This window comes from Pituophis catenifer, unplaced genomic scaffold (assembly GCF_029215685.1).
Source record: "Pituophis catenifer annectens isolate HBS135680 unplaced genomic scaffold, rPitCat1.0.hap2 SCAF_4, whole genome shotgun sequence".
Taxonomy (NCBI): Eukaryota; Metazoa; Chordata; class Lepidosauria; order Squamata; family Colubridae; genus Pituophis; species Pituophis catenifer.
Genome location: NW_027256884.1, coordinates 120,023,927 through 120,038,220, shown reverse-complemented (window position 1 = coordinate 120,038,220; position 14,294 = coordinate 120,023,927). Strand labels below are relative to the sequence as shown.

At 45.2% G+C, this 14,294-nt stretch overlaps 1 protein-coding gene across 1 annotated transcript in view; it reads left to right on the top strand.

Annotated features, from left to right (window-relative positions):
- Nucleotides 1-14,294, top strand: part of FAT3 (FAT atypical cadherin 3) — a 466,547-nt gene that overhangs the window by 331,585 nt on the left and 120,668 nt on the right. The window contains exon 9 of the mRNA XM_070943674.1: nt 1,775-5,848. Within this exon, the coding sequence (XP_070799775.1) occupies nt 1,775-5,848 (4,074 nt within the window). The remainder of the gene's footprint in view (nt 1-1,774; nt 5,849-14,294) is intronic.

Here is a 14,294-nt window from a genome sequence, read left to right as displayed (position 1 = left end):
AACAACCTAGAACTAAGGAGAAATTTCCTGACAGTTAGAACAATTAATCAGTAGAACAACTTGCCTACAGAAGCTTTAAATGCTCCAACACTGGAAGTTTTGAAGAAAAGATTGGACAGCTATTTATCTGAAATGGTATATGGTTTCCTGCTTGAGCAGGTAGTTGGACTAGAAAACCTCCAATCTTACCAGCTTTGTTGTTGTGGGCCACTTATCTGAGATCCAGCTTCCCCACTGTAATTTTACCAAAAATGTTCCAAACATTCATTTGTTTGTTCGTCCATTCATTCGTTAGATTTTTATATTGCCTTTATTAATTTACAGCTAATTCCACACGGTGAACATGCCTATAATATTCTTCCTCCTATTTTCTCCACAACAACCCTGTGATGTAAGTTGGGCTGAGAAAGAGTGGCCAGCCCAAAGTCACCCAGTAAAACTAGAATTCACTGTCTCCTGGTTTCTTGGCCACCATCTTAATTACTAACACCAAAGTATCTGAATAAGAGTGACGGGCTTTTTAATTTCCTTGTGTAAATCTCCCAAAATGAGCTTTTCTCTACACAAAATAGTTCAGGCCCATACTTTTCTATTTCCTGCCCCAAATCTTTTTCATTTGAAAAATAAATTACCGTATTTTTCAGAGTATAAGACGCACCCTAGTTTTGGGGGAGGAAAATAAGAAAAAAATTGATTGGCAGGTAGATCTGCCTCCCAGAATACCCGCAATCAGCTTTTTCCAGAGGTGAATTTTAGCAACAGATTCTTTGGTTGTGAGCTCTGTGCCTTGCTTTTTTTTTTTTGCTTTTTTCCTGCCTCTGAAAGCCTCTGAAACAGAGTTTCAGAATAAAAGCCTCTGAAGCTCTGTTTGGGGGCTTTTTTTTCTGAAGCTTCATTTCTGATGCTTTTTTCAGCCTCTGAAACCTCCGTTTGAGAAGCTGGATGGGGCTACATTCGGAGTATAAAACGCACCCAGATTTTCACCCACTTTTTTGGAGAGAAAAGGTGCGTCTTATACTCCGAAAAATACGGTAATTCCTGCATTCAGCAATGGACTTTTTCTACATCTCTTCCCTATTTTTTTAAAAAAATGTGTATTCCCTGATTAATAAACTTCGAAAGCTCAGTTGCTTTCAGAATAAAGTCCATTATATAAAAGATGTGCAGAAAATTCGAAATAAAGGAAATGGGTTGTGAATTGGTAGCGTACCAATTTAAGGATTGGTTGGGTTCGGTTTGGTTTTATGGATCACACATACTTTTCTCCTAATGTGATGTCACTAGGCACCAGTGGTGAAATCCTTTATGGTTTGCCACAGGTTTGCTGCTCGCGCATGTGTGGTACGTTCCAAATGTGCCCTGTGTGCGTGCATGCCCAGCGTGCGCCAAATGCACGCTGCACATGCACACTGCATGCGGAAAAAGGAGGCTTAAGAAGGTAAATAGAAGAGCGAGGGAGGGAACAGCTGTGCCGCACAATTTAGATTAGCTAGAAAGCAGGATTTCCTGCTTTCTAACGAATATAAATCGTGCGGCATAGCTGATTGTCGGAAATACCGGTTCGGACGAACCGGTAGCTTGTTTTAACTACCGGTTCACCTGAACCGGTAGCTTTTATTACTACCAGTTCACCCGAACTGGTGCGAACTGGTAGCATTTCACCCCTGCTAAGTGCCCATTGAATGTTCTTCAGTCTCTGATATTATAGTTTTACTTTTTTTCTCTTATATTTAAATTTCACATTTAATTCATTTTTCCTGTTTCATTCTTTCAGGGAATACCGGAAACACGTTCAGGATTGAACCAATTCTAGGCATCATCACCGTGCTGAAAGAACCAGACCTGACTACCATGAACCAGTTTGTGCTATCCGTTAAAGCGGCCGACCAGGGTTCTCCCCCGTTGTCAGCTACTGCCATTGTCCGCATATCTGTGACGATGTCGGACAACTCCCACCCCAAATTCACGCACAAGGAATGGCAAGCTGAAATCAATGAAAATGTTGATTTTGGGACTTCGGTTATCCAAGTCTCGGCAATCAGTCAGTCTACATTAGTATACGAAATCAAAGATGGCAATGTAGACGGAGCCTTCGTAATCAACCCTTATTCTGGAGTCATCACGAGCCAGAAGTCTCTTGATTATGAGCACACTTCCTCTTACCAGCTCGTAGTGCAAGCCACAAACATGGCAGGAATGGCATCAAATGCCACTGTAAACATCCAGATAGTTGATGAAAACGACAACCCGCCTGTTTTTCTTTTTTCTCAATACTTGGGCAGCATCAGTGAAGCCGCACCTGTAAATAGCATTGTCCGGAGCGTGGGAAACAATCCACTTGTGATACGAGCCACGGATGCCGATAGTAATCAAAATGCACTGCTCGTCTACCAGATTGTGGAGTCAACTGCCAAGAATTATTTTACAGTAGACTCTAGTACAGGTGCAATTAGAACGATTGCTGATTTGGATCACGAAACCATCGCTCATTTCTACTTCCACGTTCACGTTCGAGATAGCGGCAATCCCCAGCTTACTGCAGAAAGTCCCGTGGAAGTTACCATTGATGTAACGGATGTCAATGATAATCCTCCAGTGTTCAGCCAGGCAATGTTTGAAACCATCTTGCTTCTACCAACTTACGTGGGAGTGGAGGTTCTTCAAGTCAAAGCCGTGGACCCAGATTTAGAAGTCCCCTCTGAACTGACTTACAGCCTGATTGAAGGGAACACAGAATATTTTCTCGTTGATCCAATTTCTGGGGTGCTGACCATAAAAAACAACAGCCTTTCCAAAGACCATTACATGCTGATCGTGAAAGTGTCCGATGGGAAATTTTACAGTAGTGCTATAGTGACAATAATGGTCAAGGAAGCCATGGATAGCGGTCTTCACTTCACTCAGAGCCATTATTCTACATCAATCTTGGAGAACAGCACCAACGTCACCAAGGTAGCGGTGGTCAATGCGATTGGAAACCGTCTCAACGAGCCCTTGAAGTATAGCATATTAAACCCCGGGAACAAATTCAAGATCAAACCCACTTTAGGTCTTATTCAAACTGTTGGCCTCCCATTCGACAGAGAAGAACAGGAATTATATGAACTGGTGGTAGAGGCTAGCCGCGAGCTGGACCATCTACGGGTGGCCAGAGTGGTTGTCCGAATTCTCATTGAAGACATCAACGACAATGCTCCAGTATTTGTTGGACTTCCATACTACGCTGCTGTTCAAGTTGAGGCTGATCCTGGCACTCTGATATACCGAGTGAGGGCCATTGATAAAGACAAGGGCGCAAATGGGGATGTATCTTACCTATTGAAGGAGGACTACGGGCACTTTGAAATTGACAGTCACAGTGGGAGCATCACCTTGAAAGCGCCCTTTAACTCCGACTTATCGAATATAGAATATTTAATTATTGTCATAGCTAAAGATGGAGGTGACCCATCACTGTCTGCTTCTGTGGAACTGCCCATCACCATTGTTAATAAAGCCATGCCCATCTTTGACAAGCCCTTCTACACAGCCTCTGTCAATGAAGACATAGAAATGAACACCCCGATCCTGAGCATCAATGCTACCAGCCCAGAAGGTCAAGGTATCATTTACATCATAGTAGACGGGGATCTTTATAATCAATTCAATATTGACTTTGACACAGGAGTCCTCAGTGTCATCAGTCCATTAGACTTTGAACTCAATCCCATTTTCAAGTTGACAGTGAGAGCCAGTGATGCTCTTACTGGTGCCCGAGCTGAAGTTACAGTGGACTTAATTATCAAGGATGTCAATGACAATGCTCCAGTGTTTGACCACTTTGCTTATAACGCCACCTTAACCGAAGCCTCCTTGATTGGGACTCCTGTCTTACAGGTCATTGCTACCGATGCAGATTCCGACAATAACAAAATCATTCAGTACCAGATAGTCCAGGACACTTTCAATAGCACGGATTATTTTCATATCGATGGGACAAGCGGACTGATCCTAACTGCCCGCTTGTTGGACCATGAACTGATGCAGCAGTGCAGCTTAAAAGTACGGGCCACCGATAATGGATTCCCACCTCTAAGCAGTGAAGTTCTAGTTAACATCTACATGACAGATATGAACGACAACCCTCCTATTTTTAATCAGTTGATCTATGAATCCTATGTCAGTGAATTAGCTCCTCGGGGTCATTTTGTGACCTGTGTCCAGGCTTCTGATGCAGACAGCTCCGATTTTGACCGATTGGAGTACAGTATCTTGTCTGGAAATGACCGTACCAGTTTTGTGATGGATGCCAAAAGTGGCGTCATCACGCTGTCAAATCATCGGAAGCAGAGAATGGAGTCAATGTACAGCTTGAACGTTTCTGTTTCTGATGGTTTGTTTACCAGCACTGCCCAAGTCCATATCCAGATTCTCGGAGCTAATTTGTACAGCCCCGTATTCACACAAAGTATTTATGTGGCAGAAGTCAGAGAAAACGCTGTCCCGGGAACCAGGGTGATCCACGTAAAAGCAACCGATGGAGATTCGGGCATCTACGGTCAGATAAGTTACTCCATCATCAATGATTTCGCCAAAGACAGATTTGTCATTGACAACAAAGGGCAGATCCTCACCACGGAGAAACTCGATAGGGAGCTCCCTTTAGAAGGTGACATCACCATATTTTTAAGAGCTCTCGATGGCGGAGGGAGGAGCACATTCTGCACGGTCCGAGTCATAGTGGTGGATGAGAACGACAACGCCCCACAGTTCATGACTGTGGAATACAGAGCAAGTGTCAAAGCAGATGTTGGGAAAGGCCACTTAGTCACTCAGGTCCAAGCTCTTGATCCTGATGATGGTGCCAATGCTAGGATTGTCTACTCCCTGTATAGTGAAGCCTCTGTTTCTGTTGCAGATCTTCTGGAAATTGATCCAGACAATGGTTGGATGGTAACCAAAGGGAATTTCAACCAGCTGAAAAATACGGTGCTATCTTTTTTTGTCAAAGCCGTTGACGGGGGCATTCCCGTACGGCATTCCCTTATCCCTGTATACATACACGTTTTACCTCCAGAAACCATCTTGCCTTCGTTTTCTCAACCTCAGTATTCCTTTACAGTATCAGAAGATGCCCTCATAGGGAGTACAATTGATGCTCTCCACGTTTTGCCTAACCAAGGCGTCGTCTACAGCACGGTCAATGGCGAATTGACCGGAAACAACAAGGATGGAGTTTTTATTATAGAGCAAGACACTGGCATTATAAAACTGGACAAGAGGCTGGATCATGAGGCAGACCCCGCCTTTCATTTTAAAGTGGCTGCAACCCTACAGCTTGATAAGGTGGACATTGTGGTAACCGTGGATGTGGACATTAAAGTTCTAGACATTAACGACAACAAGCCTATTTTTGAGGCAGCCAAGTATGACACGATCGTAATGGAGGGAATGCCAATAGGGACTAAACTTGTACAAGTCAAAGCAACCGACGCAGATTCGGGGGCCAACGGTCAAGTCACCTATTCTCTTTTAACAGAATTGGATATTGACCGGATCTCGGAAGTCTTCACTATTGACAGCAACAGTGGCTGGATCAGCACCTTGAAAGATTTAGATCATGAGACGGATCCCACTTTTGCCTTCACTGTGGTTTCTTCTGACCTGGGAGAAGCCCTGTCCCTCTCCTCAACCACCTTAATCTCGGTCACCGTGACTGACATCAACGACAATGCTCCCGTATTCCAGCAGGAGATGTACAGGGGGTCTGTGAAGGAGAGTGACCCACCGGGAGAAGTCGTGGCTGTCCTTAGCACTTGGGATGAAGATACCTCTGACATCAACCACCAAATTAGCTACCATATTACAGGTAAGTTTCCTTTCAAACCTAATATTTCCCTGAAAATAAGACCTAGTCTTATCAGCACCAGGTCTTTTTTGGGGGGGATGTCTTACCCCCGCTTACCGTAGGACCACCGCAGTCAGACCTCCCGCGTTCCAACACCTGTCGCGTTGCGGCCCAACTTCTGTGGCCACTCGCGGCCAGACACCATGTGGCTCGTTACACCAGTGCCACTGCTCACAGCAGGCCACATGGAGCGTTGTTCACTGGTGCAACATGCCACTCGGCGTACTTCCATGAGTGGCGGCAACGGCACAACAAGCCACGTGGCGTCCTTTGAGTGAGGGAACTGGTACGATGTGCCACGTACCATCTGGCTGCAAGCAGCCGCAGAAGAAGTTGAGTGGCATAATAGGGCATGGGAGGCTTGGCTGTGGCCATCCTAAAGTAAGCAGACATTGGGCAGCTCTGCCACCACCCTAGCCTCATACACCCACCATGTGGTTGGGTTAAACCTAGTTAAACCTAGGACTTATTTTTGGGTAGGACTTACATTAAGTGCAGGCATGAAAACCAAGCTAGGGCTTGTTTTCTGGGTAGGTCATATTTTTGGGGAAACACAGTATAAAAAGGAAGCATACTGGGGCAGTTTAAGTTTTACCAGCAGATGGTTCCTCATTCCAGCCCTGGCTTCTCTGGTTAAGAAGAATGTTAGGTAACAGAATTGAGCAGATCCAGATTTTTCAGGTGGTCCTTGTTTAATGACTACTTGTTCAGCAACTGTTTGAACTTACTTATAATTGGTCCTCAAACTTCCCACCGTCATAGCATTTCTGCCCTGTGATCATGAGCCCTGGTGGCGCAGTGGTTAAAGTGCAGTATTGTAGGCAAATTCTGCCCACAGCTTGGAGTTTGAAGGTTGACTCAGCCTTCCATCCTTCCGAGACTGGTACTGTAAAAGATGTGTGGACTTCAACTCCCAGAATTCCCCAGCCAACAAGGCTGGGGAATTTCATTCTTTATTTAAATCAAATCTATTGCAACAATTACAGTATTTTTTGGAGTATAAGATGCACCGGAGTATAAGCCTGCTTTACTTTCATTTTCGTTTTCAGCATAGCTTGATTAGCACAAGTGAAAAAAAAAATCTGCTCCAGCAATCTACCTCTTTGCAGCAGAGGCCTGGGCAAAACAGCTGAGAGCAAAACAGCTGAGAGTCGGGAGGCCGATCCAATCAACTTGTGCTAATTAGGCTGTGCTGAAGCTGAAAAGAACTGTTTTTTCTTGCTGTTTGCTTGCAAGGAGGTAACTGCTGTGAGGCAGAGGCCAAAGGGTGGGGGCCAGTGGGTGGGCGGGTCTACATTCGGTATATAAGACGCACCTAAATTTTCACCCCCTTTTAGGGGGAGGAAAGGTGTGTCTTATACTCCTAAAAATACAGTAAGTCCTTGCTTAAGTGTGGTACTCTACCCATTGAAAGTTATACAGTCCAGTTATAGGCTTTGTATTTAAAAGAATGAATCTTGGCTCAGCCTTTTTTTCAATATGAATATAAATACATATAAATAAAAGAGCCCTCATGGGCTCCCCGCAGCCTGGAGTTTGATCCTGATGGGACTCAAGATTGACTTAGCCTTCCATCCTTCCGAGGTCGGTAAAACAAGAACCCAGATTATTGGGGGCAAATAATGCCTACATTATAAGCCACCCAGAGAGTGCTGTAAAGTACTGTGGGGCAGGATATAAGTCTTATTGCTATCCAGGCACTCGGCAACTTGTCCCAACCATCACAGCATCCTGTGCTTGCAATTTGTGGCCTTCCCTGCCAATTTCCCACAAGCAAAGTCAAAAGTTGCAATTACATAAAGTCCTCATTTAACAACGTTAACTGGTGCGGTCTGCTGGGACTGCCATCGCTAAACAGCACAGTCATGTGCAATGATGAAATCCATTTTTTTTTTACTATCGGTTCCGTGGGCGTGGCTTGGTGGGCATGGTGTGGTGTGGTTTGGTGGGCATGACTTGGTGAGCATGGCAGGGGAAGGATACTGCAAAATCCCCATTCCTTCCCCACTCTGGGGCCAATCGGTATTTGCCGGTTCTCCGAACTACTCAAAATTTCCACTACCGGTTCTCCGAACTGCTCAAAATTTCCGCTACCGGTTCTCCAGAACCTGTCAGAACCTGCTGGATTTCACCCCAGTCATGTGACATTGAACTTTATGACCATATCACTTAGCAACATAAATTCTGGTCTCAATTACCATTGTTAAGTGATGACTATCTGAAAAAGAACACCGAATAAATCCAGAGTGTTCTGTAAACAAAGTGACTCTCAGCACCTCTAGCCTCTTGAGAAATATGGGTAGAGAGATTTTTTACCTTTAGGGTTGCAGATAGAAGGAAGTGAAACGGAGAAATACAGTGTGGCAAATAAAAACAGCAGACACAGCAACGAAGCTAGATAGATAGCAGCAATTGGGTACTGGTATAGTTAAGTAATTCAAGTAATGATTTAAGCATGAAAAATTAGAGCCAGTTTGTTCTAGTGATAATGGTTAAGGCACTAGGGTAGAAACCAGGAGATTGTGAGTTCTAGTACCGACTTAAGCATGATATCACGGTTCCGAGCCTAAGTCAGTAAGGAACGAGGCCACACCATCAGTGGAGCAACTCTCCTTTACTTGGTAATAGACTCGTCACACAGTGACACAGATTTAGTCAGCGTTACAGCCTTCCGCCCTCCAGCTGATTATGAGGGCTCGGCATGCCTTGCCCTCTTGGAAGGCTCGCTCCAGCAAGGAATCACCGGTCTTGGACTCCTCGGCTCCACGCCGGCCTCAAACGCTGCTGTTTCTCGCCTTGCTGTCTCGTCCCACCCCTCCATGAGTCCTTCGCAACACCCAATATCCCACACTCATCTATGCAATGTTGACAGATGGCTCCCCTCTACCAGGGAGAACGTACCTGGAAAAGAAGAAGCATATGTATAGGTTAGTGAATATGTGCTCAGAGTCGTTTCCCGGGGGTTCCCTCCCTGGGCTTGTTGATCAGCCTCTCTGCTCTCACGTCTTTACACTTCATGTAAAGCTGGCTGAGTAATTTTGGGCTAGTCACTCTTCTTTCAGCCCATGACATCGGGTAATTTCTGTCCCAACCAATGGATTAACACTCAGTTGTTCCAGAAAGAGAAGACTCTGTCCTTGCAGGGAAAAAAGCTAGGAAGAAAAACAAATCTAAGAATGAGACGCATTACAGGGCTAGATCAAGCCATTCTCAAAGGTCCAAGCTCCAGACCTAACCCACAGTGAGGACACCACTCACTTTGAGTTCTCAGTGGTTTATTAAGCCGGCTGTCAGCACACATTGAGTTTCGAAAAATGTAGGACTAAAGTTTGTGCTGGGAGCCTCTGCCTCCCAGAGCCTTTTGAATGCTGGAGCCGTGCCCTTTCGCCTCCGGAGCAGCCAGCAGGCCCTATCAGCTGATCATCAGGCTGCCGACAGAGTCGATCAACAGCCCGTTTGGCTGGCTTGCAGGCAATTACGATCCAGGCCGAATGCAAGCTGGCTGATCATCAGCTGTTCGTCAGCATCACGTTGCTTGCCGCTGCGCCAGTTGTCTCTTCGCGGCCGGGACACCACTTGCAGCTTTGGTGCTTGACAGCCGTATTGTGTGAATTGCCTTCTCCCTTAATACGATCTACTGGCCATTTGTTCTCCACCTTCCCCTAGAGTGCAATTTAGCAGCTCTGACAACTGGAGAGCTGCCATAGTAGCACTGAGAGTAAAGGTTCTGGATCAAGCTGGCTGAAAACTCAAAGACCTCTGGGACCATAGCTCAGATTCACAAATCCTTTTTCCCCCCCTCCCCTTGGGGTGTTTATTCAGTTTAACCTTTAAATTGTGAGCAAAGGAAAATGGAACATTAGCCAGGAGCTTTTTAATTGGTTAGGTTGGTGCCGTGCTACCATGGAAGGGGCTCTATTACCAATTATGATTGATGAGCAGGATTGTAACATTGTGCAAGCAAGCAGAGACAATGAAGAAATTTGTTCTTGGAGATTGGCTGAGGTCAGGGAGGGTGGGTTTTAATTTAAAAACTTCTCCCAATTTTCTAGATAGCAAAGATCAGCGAAATGCTCATTTCTTTAAAAAAAAAAAAAAACCAACCCGCCAGTGGAAAAGAATGGATGCTCACTCTGTATGGATAAAATAATAGTAGGAGTACCAAAGGTGTTTTTTGAAAAGGCAACTGGACTTTGTTTTTCCTTGAAGACATTTTGCTTCTCATCCAAGAAGCTTCTTCGGTTCTGAACGGAAGAAATTCAGAACCGAAGAAGCTTCTTGGAGGAGAAGCGAAACATCTCCAATGAAAAACAAAGTCCAGTTGCCTTTTCAAAAAAACACCTTTGGGACAACTGTGACATGACTGAGAACCTCTGTAGACAATAATAGTAGTTGTTACTCTGCAAAATAAGCTGACTTTGATCAAGATTGTGGCCACAGAGAAATGGTGGACACTCCCATCCTTTGGCTGACTTCTTTCCTTCAGTCTCCTTTTGCTGAAGAATGTTTGCAAAAATTGCTTCTCTTATTTGTAATTTAATATGCACGCTTCGTGATATACTAAGTTGATTGCAAACCAGAATTTGTGTTGTCTGCCCTCCAGGTGTCGGTAGTCTTTTGTAACCAAGACGTGCAACTGGGATAAGAAATTTTACTTTGTGTCTGTGGGAAGTATGACAGGGCAGCAAGTAATATCAGATGCATCATGATGCTGTCATGCAAATTTCGCAGACTACACACATCCAGGCACACAGCATCCATTTTGTCATTGTGGCAGCTTCAGCCAGAGACCTATATATATGTGTGTAGCTTTGTCATCCTGGTCTTTGATGCAGGTGTTTTTGAACACCCTTGTGTAACTCCTGCTTTGGAAGACCTGTGTTCCACGACATGTTTGCCGTGGTGGCGCAGTGGTGAGGAATGCAGTACTGCAGGCTACTTCTGCTGGCCGCAGTTCGATTCTCACCAGCTCAAGGTTGACTCGGCCTTCCATCCTTCCAAGGTCTGTAAATGAAGACCCAAATTGTTGGGGGCAATAGGCTGACTCTGTAAGCCACTTAGAGAGAGGGCTGTAAAGCACTGTGAAGTGGTATATAAGTCTAAGTGTCATTGCTATTGCTTCACTGTGAGATCTTGAGCAAGTAAAGCTGATCTGCTCCACCAGATTTTCAACCAAGATTTCTTCCTACCAGCCTTGGAAAAGTTATTAACCCGTCCACATTGGAAATCTGTGATGAACTTCTGGTTTGTGTGTCTCAGGGTTTTCATCAACCTTTTGATGACTGGACAAAACATTTCAGGGGTAAATGATGTGGAGTAGCAGGCGTATCGGGGTGAAATGCTACCGGTTTGCTCCAATTCAGGCGAACCGGTAGGGATTAAAAAACTACCAATTCAGGCGAACCAGTAGTTAAAAAAAAGCTCCCGGTTCCTCCAAACCGGTATTTCCAACAATCAGCTGTGCCGCGCGGTTTAGCTTTGCTAGAAAGCAGGAAATCCTGCTTTCTAGCTAAGCTAAATTGCGCGGCACAGCTGATTCCTCCCTCACTGTTCTACTTATCTTCCCAAGCCTCCTTTTGTTGCGCACTGCACATATGCATGCAGCACACGCGCTTGGCATGCAGCGCGCATGCACGGCCAGCGAACCAGTACCAAACCAGTTCAGATTTCACCACTGAGGCATATCGTATTTTTTTCAGACAGATGAGTCAAGTCAAGACATTTTTTTTCAGGCATTTTTTTGCCTTTTTTAAAAATCTGTAGTAAGACCTGTTCTTTTCGTGTATCTTCCTTCTCTCCCAATCAGTAAATCGTCATTGTCTTTTAATGACCTCATAAACCCTTGCGGGGTGGAGTCTGGGCAACCGAATGGAGCTAGCAGAATGTTTTAATGTCCAGATGCCCTTCCTGTCGCCAGTGCAGAGTTTTGTTCAGCAGATATATTCTCATTGTGCCCAGAGAGAGAGAAATATCTGCCTCCACCTAGGATCGAACTTACAGCCTCCTGATGGTGAGGCGAGATCTCCACCTCTAGGCCGCCACCCCACTCCTTCTCTCAAATCAGTAAATGTCTTGCCAAAATTTTCTTGGTCATTAAATTCAGCAGGGCATTTGGAGCTTCACCTGTGGTCTTCCCCCCCAAAAAAAATAGATTGGACACCGAAGATATTCCTAAAACCTTAGCTTGCTGCCTTCTTCCTACTAAGCACAATATAATCTTCTTCATCAGCAGTTCTCAAAAGTCAAGCTGTTTTCCTATCTCGTGCTACCTAAACATTTTTTGTCGCTTTTTAATCCTGTAGATAACCAGGAACCTTCCAGTTCTTTGTTTTGTGTTCAGCCAATTTCTTCTTAACACGGGATACAGTACTATCTTTCCCATCACCCACCACCTGCCTTATGACATTTATTTTTTTTGGGGGGGGGGGGAACAGGATGGGCAGCTATTAGTAAATCCCTTGAGAACTGTTTGGCCTTTGCCAGTCCAGCTGAATTAATAAATAAAAAAGTGTGGGGGGGGAGAATGACAGGTGTCATTCAGAAAACTCTTTTCCAGTGGAACAGGATTGCCCTACAGCTGGCCATCGAAGTGAATGGGATGGCTTCATTTCCACAGAAGATAAATAGGAGTTGTCAGACTGGCGTCTCCTGTTTATTCCAAGATGTTGTTTCCAAAACACAACGGTGCTTGTGCACCCAAAGCAAAAAAGATAATAAAGGCTGTGTCATACAGCTTTCCAAGATGGATGGAAACATCCCTATCCCACTGAAACATCTGCTTGCCCTCATTAAACAGAGACCGTTCCATGCCAAGCTTGAGCCATGCGGTGCATTTAAATGCAAAACCTCAGGACATTTTTCTTACCATAGAGAGTAAGTAAGCCTGCTCTCATTTACTCTCAGTTGCAATTTTTTTAAAAGTGCACAAATTCCATTTCACGCTCATAGCTAATGCACGAAGCAATAAATGTGTGTATAGTGATCCTTGGTTTACAACCGCAGTGGAGCCCCAAATTTCTGTTGCTTAAGTGAGACGGTTATTAAGCGAGTTTTGCCCCCATTTTACGACATTTCTTGCCACCGTTGTCAAGTGAATCAGGGGTGAAGTTAGTAACACAGTTGTTGAGTGAACCTGGCTTCCCTGTTGACCTTGCATGTCAGAAGGTCGCAAACTAGGATTCTGCAACCGTAGTAAATCTGAACCAGTTGGAAAGCTTCTGAATTTTGACCAAGGGACCATAGGGATTCTGGAACAATATTCATAAGTGTGAAAAACAGTTGTAATTCAGTTTTTCGCTCTTTCTGTTGTAACTTCGGACGGTCACTAAAGAGTTGTAAGTTGAGGGCTACCTGTACCCTTCTGTGAACAAGCCAACTGATCAACTCTTCAAAGCACACAATGCATGGTGCAATAGGCCTTCTCAGTAATCTAGATCAAGGGTCCCCAACCCCCAGTCCATGGACTGGCACCGATCTGCAGCATCCCAGAAACCGGGAGTGCAAACAAGTGAAGCCCCATCCATGAGATGCAGGCAGCACACAAAACTATGCCCCCTCTTGTCTGCGGAAAAACTTTTCTCCACGGAACCAGTCCCTCGTTTCCCAAAAGTTTGGAGGGTGGCTGTTTTAGATATCTGGAGCTCTCAGAAGTCCTAGAGAGTCTAGGGAGTTTTTTCCTTCTGAGTAAACAGGCAGAGAATTAGAGTAGAATAACAGAGTTTGAAGGGACTTTGGAGGTCTTCTAGTCCAACCCCCTGCTTAGGTAGGAAACCCGATACTATTTCAGACAAATGATTATCTAATCTCTTCTTAAAAACTTCCATTGTTGGAGCATTCACAACTTCTGGAGGCAAGTTGTTCCACTGGTTCATTGTCCTCACTGTCAGGAAATTTCTCCTTACTTCAAGGCTGCTTCTCTCCTTGATTAGTTTCCACCCGTTGCTTCTTGTCCTGCCCTCAGGTGCTTTGGAGAATAGCTTGACCCACTCTTCTCTGTGGCAGTCCCTGAGATATTGGAACACTGCTATCATGTTACCCCTAGATTGTGATGGTGAACCTATGGCACGTGTGCCAGAGGTGGCACACAGTGGCCTCTGTGAGTACTTGAGCCATCGCCCCAGTTCAGCTCCGTCACGCAAGCGCGCACCTCCAGCTGGTCAGCTGGTCTTCAGGTCTCTGCCACGGATGTGTGGGGGATGGGGCCAGTGGTGGGTTGTTCCCGGTTCTATAGAACCGATAGTAAAACCAGTGGGAGGCTCCACCCACCCGCCACGACATCATCATTGGTGATAATACGCGGAAGCTTCGATTGCACATGCGTGCGATTCCGCTGCGAACTGGTAGTAAAAATCAGTGGAACCCACCCCTGGGTAGAGCATGTTCAGGGGTCATGTATGCATGTGGGAGG